At 27.7% G+C, this 12,324-nt stretch overlaps 1 protein-coding gene across 1 annotated transcript in view; it reads right to left on the reverse strand.

Annotated features, from left to right (window-relative positions):
* The window catches only part of LOC105627305, a 43,181-nt gene that overhangs the window by 13,410 nt on the left and 17,447 nt on the right, over nt 1-12,324 (reverse strand). The window contains exons 5-6 of the mRNA XM_012208592.1: nt 6,296-6,464; nt 3,094-3,248 (exon numbers count right to left, since the gene is read on the reverse strand). Of these exons, the coding sequence (XP_012063982.1) occupies nt 3,094-3,248; nt 6,296-6,464 (324 nt within the window). The remainder of the gene's footprint in view (nt 1-3,093; nt 3,249-6,295; nt 6,465-12,324) is intronic.

Genomic DNA, 12,324 nt, shown 5'->3' on the forward strand with positions numbered 1-12,324 from the left:
ATGTCTTCAAGGACAAATAGAAGAAGTAAATAGAAATAAAAAATAATAAATCTTACGTTACTAAATTATTCAGACTAATTAAAGATGTATTCTCAAATCTTAATCTTCCATCGGCAATGTGACATTTTCACCCTCTGTTTATAATCTGAGTCTTCGAATTTCAGTGCAGATTTTTATATTGATCCGGACTGAACAAAAATTAAAAAAAATTGTTACATACTTGTAAAAGCTTTAATAACAAATTTTTACTATTATGGTTAGACTTATATTTCATTCAAAGTAATTGGTATCCAATAATCGTCACATTAACCAAAATGCTTGCCTTGCAAATTTATATTTTTCAAATTGAAAAGTGAGTGACTATCATTTTAGGTTATTTTAAATCAATTTTTTGACAAAAAACATCATTCTAATTTTTATACCTACTGCCATTATTGAGAAAATCCTTCGTAAAAATTAGAAGACGCAAATGTACGAGTTATCACCATGCCGCCATAACGGTTTATCAATAATCGTTATAGGTATGTCCCACAAATACGTGTTTAACTATCGCATACACGACCGATGGAATAATTCAGACACATAAATTAATATATATATTTTTTTTTAAATTATATATTTTATAATTTTTTATAAAATATATAATATATATAATATATATATTTTTATAATTTTTTTTTCAGAACTATCATTAAATTTTCAATAAATATTAATAGCTGTTTCAACAGAAAAGAATTGTAATTGTTAGTTTTTATTCGAATAGCGTCAATTTCTGTTCTAAATGTACCAGTTATCGATACAGAAATAATCCAGTGATCGACATCCTTTATTTACTTGCGTATCTACTTATTAACTCGATTGTGCCTATGACGATTATTGGTCCTTCACGGAAAAAAACACAGCTGAAAACTTCAGCAAATCTAGTCGTAATATACAGACAGTCAATTTTCTATGTTACAATAGCAAAGTTGACAGCTGAATAACATTTGCGATTTGTTAAACCATCAAATCTTCTTAGTTATCGACGTTGAATTTGCGTAGTAAATTAGGTTTGCTGTATCATCCAATTAATTTTTTTTCCTAGAGTGTTTTTTCCTAGTGCTAGACTGTCTAGATAATAACAATTACGGATCTAATTTTTTAATTTGGATTTTGGATACATTATTATTTGATTTACAAGAATTTTTTTTAATCCACCTAGTCCCAGTAATCGATAGATATAGCGATTACTCGAACAATTACTTCAGCGAATCAGTGCTTATCACATAAAAAAAAAACTTATGAAATTTGTATAGTGTACGAAACAATAATTTGTGATGGTGTACGTAAAACTGCAATCTCGTTATATAATTTGAAGCTCAATTTACTCATGCAAATTGCAAATACTCCAAAATCACATGAGATGTCAAACAGTGTCTCTTAATCTCACAAGCATTTGATCGAAATCACGCATAGACTCGGTTGCTGCATATATTCGATTTAATCAATAATGAATTCATATATTTACGAGTTTCATAATGTATGTAACACAACATTGTAAATACTTCCTTAGAACCAATAAAAATATCAGCAAGCCTCACGACAGAAAGCACTAAAATACATCTTTAATACGTGAATTTACTGATATTCTGATTTCTGGGTCAACTATCTTATATTTTATTTTTTTACTTATATTTTATTCATATTTTACATATTTAAATTTATCTACTAGAATTCACGATCTAAAAATATACTGCGCCTTTAAAGTCCATCATTGCTGGCGAAAGATGTAATTTTTATAAATATACATTTCAATGCTATAAACAAATAAAAAGATTTAAAAGATTTTACTGCATTAATTACTACATCGATATTTGTTATGTTTTTCATATGTATGATATTCGCAGAATTTTAATATTTTATACAGAGTGTACACGATAAATGCCTCCGGTATTTTAAAGTAACAAGAAATAAAAATAAATATGAACACATATTTATATTTCTCGATATTTTATTATAAAGAAGAGTTAAAAAAGTTTTTTTTTTATAAAAAATTACTAAACTTTCACAGGAATACCTTTAGTGACACGAAGGATATTGAGAAGGGAATATTCCGCTTTACGCCAAGTGTGCTGAAGTATGTCATTAGTTATAATGCCAATGGTGGCCACAATTTGGTTGCACAAAATATTCACGTTCAGTATGTACTTTGATGAAGTAAACTATTAACGGTATTCATAGTCGGACTTTATATTAAAGACCATCTTAAGTACAGTCTTAAGATGTCATGAACTTAACTTAATCAGAGATCCGTATTAGCACATCTTAAGACAGTCTTAAAATAAGAACGGACTATGAATACAGACAGAAGAAGTATAGAATGATATAGAGGAGAACAAAGTAGCTAGAATCCTTTTTGTCATGTGAAAGTTTAGTAATTTTTTGTAAGAAATTTTTTAAATTGTTCTTTAATAAAATACTTAGAAATCTGTATGTTTATTTTTATTTCTCATCATTTAAAAATACCGAAGAGATATCATGTACCCATATATATTTTGTATTTTGATTGTGCTGAAAAATTTTATCAATCAATAAAGGGTTCAAGAATTTTAATAATAAAGAATATTTTCTCAAAGAATATTGTCTCTTTGTGGGTACAAAGCTATAAAATTTTCCAAATAAATTCCAAGAGCACATATTGAATTCATACAAATATGTATATGTAAAATAATATTTCTTCTTTTGTACAATAGAAGTTATCTTTAAAAGCCAATATAACTTCGAAATTTCTAGCGAAACTTGATATACCTTTACGTAATTTGAATTTGGAAATGCAGCTTTGTACATGTATGAAAGATTTCCACTTCTGTCGCAGAGCGGAAACCACTAAACGAGAAGGCACGGAAATGGAGCGAAAGCAGAAAGGGGACACCATTTGGTCATGACAATCCAAGTTCAAAATTGTTAATCCATAATGCACATTCTGATCCAAAGTCTCTCGACTATAAGGGAACTTCGTTTCGCTTTGATAAGTGTCGACGGAATCTTCTCCCTTTCAGAGTAGATGAAAAAGGAAGACTATAATGATGACATACGTGTAAAGGACGTACTCACCGTTGAGAACATGAACCGCGACGATGGTCTTGGCTTTGCCGGGCACCATGCAGCTATAGTTCCCTGCGTGTCTGGGACTGGCTCTCTCCACGATGAGAGTACTGACGATCACAAGGACCTCCTTGCCCGCCGAGATCTCTGTAGTTCTGTTCTCGCTAGAAACGAGATCGAGCCGTGAGTTTCTATCCATATTTCTCTTTCTTGTCTAAGTTACATATCACATTGATACACAAACTCTAATCAAATATACAGAATGTTTATATATTTTTTTGACTATGAATTCTTTAATATGAAATCTATTTTTAATTTTAAAAAGTCGATACACATAAAAATTTTTCTTAATACATTTTATTACAAAGATTAAATAAATTTATATAAGATAAATAAGATAAATAACATTTTCTTTCTTTAAAAGTATTTTCTTTTTCTTTAATCCTTGAATTAAAATTTTCAATTAAATTCTAAAATGTTACATTTTATCTTTTTAATTTTCAAGTTAAAACATAATATTCTAGTAAATAATTAAAATTATTTTATTTATTTCACATTACTATTTCTATGAACATTTAATTTGAAAAAGACAATTTTTTATATATTATATTAAGTGGAGCAAAAATTCGGACTTACAAACTTTAAAATTCGAGAAGCTGTAATTTCATTAATTAAAAATGAACGAAATTTAAATGAAAATAAGTTAAAAATGTTATATTCTAAATTAAATGCAAGATTTCAATATCTATTCTCTCCTAAAAAGTAACTTTTAATGATTTATAAATTTAATTCTTTTTATTCGTAAATCATCTTGACATTTTTATTAAGAAAAGTATATTATATACAGTACTTTCTATGTATATAAACTTACAAAAATAAAAATGCTCAGAACACTCTATATATTTACGTTATCGTCAAGTAACTACGAAGAAGAGAAACGGAGATGATTTCGTTGAGTGAACGTATTATAGAATGCGGTTGGAGAAATTGCTAATCTGCTGCATACTGATTTAGACCAGACGTTACCTGACGATTTAATTAAGAAACTCATTTCAGGATTGAGCGATAAATTTATCGCTCGAGAGCATATATTCGAATAGAATTTATATTTTACAGACAAATATAATTGACAGATAGCTTAAATTTTATTTTCCTACAACACTTGGAATATCTCGAAACGCATAAAGATGTTTATTTTTTCATGCATAAAAGATTTCTAAAATTTGGTTTTTTACTTATACTAATCATAATTGACTACACAAAAAGATTGTTCTTTAAAATTTCAAAATCTTCATCAACTTTACAAGTATAATTGAACATTTATGTCTGTTTATATGATATTTCTGAATTTAATGAACAAACTACAGGTTCATATTTTATAAATGGAATTTAAACAATATATACAGTTTAGCTAGAAATGCTTTATTACAAAGTTATAAATAAATATTGAAACGGAATATAAAATAGGAAACAACGGATTTTCTATTGCACAGAATATGAAAATACATATTCCCTGTATGGAAAGGTCGAATATGTTTATCTCGCGTGTATATTCGCATCATATTTACTATCTCTAAATGTATCATTTCGACCTATGCGTGAATATGATATTCAGACAAGCTACGCTCGAGAAGAATAGGTGTTAGATTTCTATCGTCGTGAAATAACAAAAATGCCAATATTATACCAAAATATTTATCATATTTCATGTAATAAATAATCATTAAAATGTTCTATATTTGTTTGCAATAAAGTACTTCTAAACTTCATTTAACATTTTCTTCTATCACTTTCATTTGTAAAATATATGTAACTGCTTTCTGCAATTTGTTCGTTAAATTCTGAGATATCCTGTATATAAAAGTAAAAATAAATATATAAAAATTCTTAAAATTCTATTTAAAAAAAATGATATACAAAAGAACTTAGAAATCTTTTTCCAAGACTGATATCAAACATTATTACAACAACACTGTATCGTTCAAACGTATATCTCACACTTTTCTTCGTAAATTCGATATCAAGCTGTCGATATGAAGTGTTTATAGAGTACACAAAGATGTTCGCTCCTACGTGTGGGGGAGAAATTGTAGGACTGTAAAGTGGGGTACGATCGTGTTTGCGCCGAGCGTGAATATTCGCCTATATTCCAAGCGTGTATTTTAACGCCTTACTGCTTCGAGTTTCTAACAGAAAATCTATGAAGATTATTATTTTTAGTATATGAATAAAGTATTTCAATATTTTATTTTTACAAAATTGCATTAATAAAAGAATCTATATCCAGATATATGTATAGTCTATACGAAAAAATAAAAAATATATATTTTGGAACAATTTTTATAAATATCCTTTTTTTAATTTACGATCAAAAATAAGAATAATATAATATGATCTTTTAGCTTATGTACGAAAATAGTATAAAATTTTTAGATTACCCCAATTATCATTGTCGAAAAGGAACAAAAAGCAGAATATGAAAGATTAATGATAGAATAAGAAAATGGTGGAATTTTTCGCTTTTTTTTAGGAAATGTAGATTTTGAACAAACCTCGCGGAAACACTCATCTATGTCACAATTCAATAATTAAATCTTTTATATCAGAACTGTAGTAGAATCATTCGGGAAAATCTACAAAAAGTCTCTTTTCGTAAGACTGAGCAGCAGAGTATCGTGTTTCCGATTAAGAATAAAGAAACGAAGATATTTTTTTTTATTAATAACGTATTTTATATTAAATCCATATTAAAATATTTTTATAAGAAACCCAGATTTAAACTAAATACCATAGTATAAGAATATTTTCGAGATTTCTAATAAAAGACTTTTATAAATTTTAATTGTCACACATATAAAAAAAATTCATAGTTATTTTCACACAATCTTCTTGAATACAGCACTATTAAATACAAAGATTATAAAAATATAAGATGTTATTTATGAAAAAAATTCATATATATTCATATAAATAATAAAAAAATGATACAAAGGATGGAGAAGAGAATGAATACTTATAGATAGATACTTATAGATTTTTGAAGAGATACAGATAGCATTTTTAAATCATAAATACGTTACTAAATAGTCTAGGGAAAACTTATTTTCTGGAATAATACAATCTAAATAAAAAAAGCGATAGAGATCGCAACTATTTCAAATTGAAAACAAACGATCGCAATATGCTATGATGGTTTGTTCCAAGCACTTACCTAATATCTTCTGTAAGCGTCTCATCTCCTCTAGTCCAAACGACGGACTCGTTGAGCGACTCGAGCACGTCCCTCGCCTCACACCTGAGCCTGAGGACACTGCCTGCCTTTAGATGCCTTTCCTTGGAAACTATACGTCCAGAATCATCGCTGATCGTCAGAGTTGGCGCTATGACACAGAACATAAGCAGTCAGCATTGATTGTTGATTAGAAATGTATTCTAATTGCTCGGTTAAAGGGTAATTCAAATAAATTTCAATTTGAATTCTGATAAAATATTCATACAGTAAACGTGACTGCTTTTTAACAAGCAACGTTTGCATATAGTTAATAAATATGTATGTATTCTTTTAGTTAATATTTTGTATAATTTGGACTTACACAAATTCAATTAAAAAGAAAAAGTGTATAATTTTTATTTAACAATTAAAGGATGTAAACTTCCGTTATACTGCCAAAGGCATCGCCACCTCTGAAGAAAACACCTGTGAAAGTCTCAATATTATCAAAAATATTATCAAGTTATTATTTTTCTGAAAAATGAGAATAACTTAACCATAGGAATTAAATATATTTTTCTATTCAAATAACAGCGCAAGTGCAAAATACATCTAATAAATGTCGGCTATAGTTATAATAGAAACATGATACATATATCGATCTCATTCATATAGACAAATGTGAAAAAGAGAAAAATTCATTGTAACCCTATGCTTTTCACCCGGAAATTCTTTACTAAAAGAAGAAAGATGTGGTGCATAACACCTGGCATATAACATCTACTTCCATTTCAGTTAAACGAACGCGAAAGCAAAACGCATCGACCTGCGGTTACATCATCCATATCGATAAAAGCTGCATTGGCAAAAAGCTTTCTCTCCAATGCACTGGACGGCCGCTTGCGCACGAGTTTTCGAGGGAATTGGGAACGGATTATTCGTGACCAGATGCGTAAACGCGTCTCGAAAACGTGCGCCGACTTTTCTTTCGGTTTGCGAAGAATCGGCACGTTTACGAAAATAGTCTCGCAAACGAAAGAATTGCAAATGAATCTGTAGTTAAAATTCAGTATACCCGTCCAACAACGATTCTCATGTCGAGTCACTGCTATGAAAATTTGATGATCACTCTCGATATGTTTTTCATTTTTTTTTCCAATCGTTCATTTCGTCTATACATGTTATCAACTTTTGTAAATAGCAATTAATAGCATTATGTATTTGAATGTAATTTTACAATCAATTCTACGTTTCAAAGATTTTTAAGAAATTAATAATTTAATGATATATTATAATTTAATATTTTAAGAATTATAATTTATTCGAACATCTCCGCTGAACATATGAAAATCGTAAAATTCATGTAACTTCAATATTTTACAATAATATTTTAACTTATTTGATTATTTTTTTTATTTCTATAATATATTTTATTATGTTTATTTAAATAAATTTGTTATATTTTAATTGTATTTATTAATTTTATTTTGATTAAATTTACATTATGATGCAACAAAAATCAAATAAAATTTAATACCAACCAATATGTTATTACGATTTTTAGAATTTTCGTCTTAATATCATTCTCAATCCATAAAATACATTACAAATCTTTATATTCTTACATATCGAATTATATTAATCATTGTATTAAAAATTAAATCAAACATAGACTAATTATTGTACAATATAAATTAATCATAAAGTTTTTACTCGTATACGAATTTAAGCTCGAGATTAACTTAATATATTTATCAGAAATAGGGTAAAAATTTGAATTTTTATTTAAATGAATAAAAGAAAATCTTTTAACTATTTGTTATAATTTCACAATGAAAAATAATAAGAATTTTCGATAGAGCTTTCTCTTCTTCATTTAAATGAACGAGAATTCTTTGAGTATATAATACAAAGATACATTTTTAAGGATGAATAATCTGTTTTAAGGATTAATAACCTACTTATTGTTAGTTAATTCAAGGAATCTTTAATTTTGCATTCTCTCCATATTAATATCATGTTATCAATATTAATTAAAATACTAACAAAATGAAATGAGACGAATATGAAGAGCTCAATGAATAAATTAAAATCCAAAGTTTCAGATGATTGAATCGTTTATCAAGTGAAGATAACTTAATACGATTGGTTACGTAAGTATGAGTTACAGTAGGATGCTTTTAACGCACTTGCTGAAACACTCGGGCAATCCCTTGATTAATGTTCGCGATACCGAGGATGCGACACGACGAAACCACTTAGGGTGAAATGAAGCTGTCAAGCAAGAGACTCAACTCAATACATGAGCCTTTGTGCCGGTAAAAGCGAGAATTCGAAAGTTAAAGGGACTCGGTGGAATGGGCTTTAACTACCTGATGCACTTTGGGGTCCAGATGGACCTTATGCTGAACATGACATTCTCATAATTTTGAATATTCTTATACAGAATTTCAAAAGAATTTACTTACTCGAATGTTTACAAATTGGATATAAATATATAATATAATATACTTTTAAAGTTAAAATTCAATTTACTTATAAAACAATCTTAGAAATTAAAAATTTCTAAATTTCTAAATTTTTATTTAAATTTAATTTAAATTTGATTTAAAAATAATCAAATGTGAAAAATATAAGAAAAGTAAAAGATAAGATAATTTAAAAATGTCATAATTTTGTGTAAATTCAAAAAATCTCACGATTTGTAGTTTCAATGATTGAATGTATGTGATTGAAAATATACAAATCAAATGTATACAGAAAAATTTATAGGATAGACCGAGACGAATAGGATAAATGTAAATTTTGAGACAGTTAGTCGATATTTGTCATTGATTTTATTATTTTTTTAATTCAAACGAGCTGTTTTCGAAACAAAAAAGTAATAAAATTATCGTTAATCCGATTCACCCTGTGATCCAATTCGCTTCGGCCTATTCTATACATACAATTCATAAATTTAATAACACTAAAATTTTAATAGTAAATATAAAAATAAAAATTTTTTAATAACTATTATCTTAGGAAAAGATATTATTAAAAGATATTATAAAGATATTACATTACTGTAAAATACATTTAGCAAGTACGTTCGATGCTAATATTATTAGGAGATATGATGGGTGCTTTCACACAAATGGATTATTTAAATAAGCGGGATAGATAATTCATCATGCAATGAGCATTTAACAAACACTCCTCTAATTGAGGATCACAATATATCGTGGATAAAAAATGATATATAATAATATTATAATAATAAAATGATATATAATATAATTATTGTAAATGCAACCATCGCGAACTTGCTAAAAATTTAATAATTCTTTCTTACAAAGAAAATATAAAATATTTATTGGCAATTTTAAATTTTGGTTTCATAATTAACAATAATATTTTTATAATTGTTTAAATGTTTAATCATTAATTAATATAAAAATTATCAATATATATATCAATATATTATCAATATATATATGTGACAAACTTTTAATAAGACTTTTATTTTATACTTTAAGAAATAAAGAAATATAGAATATAAATTATTATTATTTTAAAAATATATAAATAGTATGTTTAAATAATATATTTTAATGTATTTATATTAATACTTTAATATCATATAGTATACTATTATTCTTGAAGGTAGCCTTCGTATCTCTTGAGAAAAATAAAAATATAAAGCTGCCAATATAAATAGATTTCTTAATCTCTTACGAAAATGGTCAGAATTGTTTATCATCGAGTTTGATGGGCTTTGGATTGTGAAGCATAAAAAAGATTACTTTTTTTATTAGCTTATTTCAAAATTTAGGAGTCAAAACAATCTCTGGGAGTGAAAATAAATAAAAAATTTCAACATTTTCAAAAAATATGAATGTACCGTTATTAAAAATATAAAATATATCATAAAACTTTCTTATATGAAATATTTTTCCGTATATCTCATAATTTCAAAAATATTCTCTGAAAACGAAAAATTATTTTCGAGGGGTTGTTTCGACTTTTCAATCTTAAAATAAGCAGCAGATAAAAAAATATGAGTTTAATATTTTTTTATGCTTTACAACTCTACAATACTTAAAACCTATCAAAATTGGTATATTCCGACAACTGTATATTATGAATTTAACGGATCTAAATTAAAGATATAGATTCATGAAGAAACTCTTCCTCTACTTTGGTAATCATAAAATATCTGTATGAATTATTCAGCATTTTTTTTAAACATGATGATATCTGTAATGACCAAGTAATCACATCTCTATTCATGCATCTAATGCGCGGATTCAAATTTCGATTAACGTTCACACACCATGCTCCGGATTCAGTCTGGCAAATAATCTCCGTGCGAACGACGGCTGTCATTCTCACTCGCCATTGGAAACTACCATTCGCGGCCGCTCACGGCTTCTTTTTTAAGCTTAAGTAATTACGTAATATCTTGCTGTCGTTGACATTTTCTAATTCGCTCGACGTTAAAAGCTTCGCGGGATATTGATAGTTCGGTTTGCACGTGAACGTTTTCGGGAAAATCTTTTCTTTCGATGAGAACAGACGCTGCGGAATTCGATGGAGAATTTAATCCAGTCCCAAACGGAATTGAGAGAGAAAAAGATTGAGAGAGAGGAAAAGAATAAGATAGAGAAAGATAGAAAAAGATAAAAGGAGAAGAGAGAGGTCGGCAGAAGAACTGCGCGTCTGTAATTTCTTTTGGCGGATCATTTTTTAAGCTCCTTTGGGACGAATAGTTAGAGAGGGAAAGGGCGACGAATGCAGAGGTGGGCAATCGGTCGTTTGCTCCCTGAGGAAAATGCCGAAGTCGAAGTTGCCAGAAGGATAGTATTATTTAAATTGGATTCCGCGATTCTCCGCGCGACTTCGATCTACCATCCGCACTCGAACTTCGTCACTTTTTCGTTCCCACGAGTTTACGCGCCGCTTATTAAAATCCCTCATGGCAGGGATGGAGACGATTTCAGAGAGACATTGGGGAAGTGCAGCCGCCAGTATCTTAAAGTTTACTCTTTATCTGAAACTTTGTGTTGCGAGAAGTCTAAAAGATGTCAAAAAGATGTCATAATCTTTTAGCGAGCTTTAAAAGGATTTTTATATATTTTTCTATTTATCAAATCAGAAAAAAATTACCTTTTTAGCTTCCAGTCTTTCATACAAAAATTATTTTATTGATAAAAAAAGCTATTAATCAATCATGTTTAATAAAAACTTAAATATCTATTACAAAAAATAAAAATAGTTTTAAAAAATTTGTGTGGAACTCTCATCAATCTGATTAAGTGTGCATTGAAACGCATGAGCTCCAAAAATGTTTACTACACAATGTCGTCTATTTCAATCAAATAGAACCGAGAACTTTATTTTCTAGATGCAGCTGCGATATGTTGAAAAAATATAAATGGCACCAGTGAAAAACTGAGATATTAAATCATTGCGGATTTCATGTTAAACTATCCAATAAATACTAGGACAAATAGTTCTAGTATAGTTAATTTTCATCTATGCCTTCAACATAATTAAATTTGCGCCAATCCATTAAACAGAATAGATTTTGACAAATTGTTCGTATATCTGGCACAAGTATTCGCCATGATTCCTTTTTCACGCTTGCTGTATTTTTATTTTAGACAAAATGAAAATTATGAAATATCGTCGTTCAATATCGCTTATTTTAAGTAAAATTTCATTAGCTATTTTTTAATGTTTTTGTTTCAGTGATTTCCACGCAATTGGTTATCAAGTAAAATGCATATTTTTAATACACATTTTTTGATTCATCTGCTTTCTCTCTTTTATAATCTTCTTTCATATAAACGTTTAAAAAAATGTTGTTTAAAAAAATTCATAAAAATTTAAAGAGTACCTTTGCAAAAAAAACAAGTGTTCCTAAAAAGTATTAAAGATTAAAATTAAACTTATATGCATATACATATATATGTGCATATATATATATATATATATATATATATATATATATAGTGTGTATATATATATATATATATATATATATA

The sequence above is a fragment of the Atta cephalotes genome, assembly GCF_000143395.1.
Source record: "Atta cephalotes unplaced genomic scaffold scaffold00008, whole genome shotgun sequence".
NCBI classification, from domain to species: domain Eukaryota; kingdom Metazoa; phylum Arthropoda; class Insecta; order Hymenoptera; family Formicidae; genus Atta; species Atta cephalotes.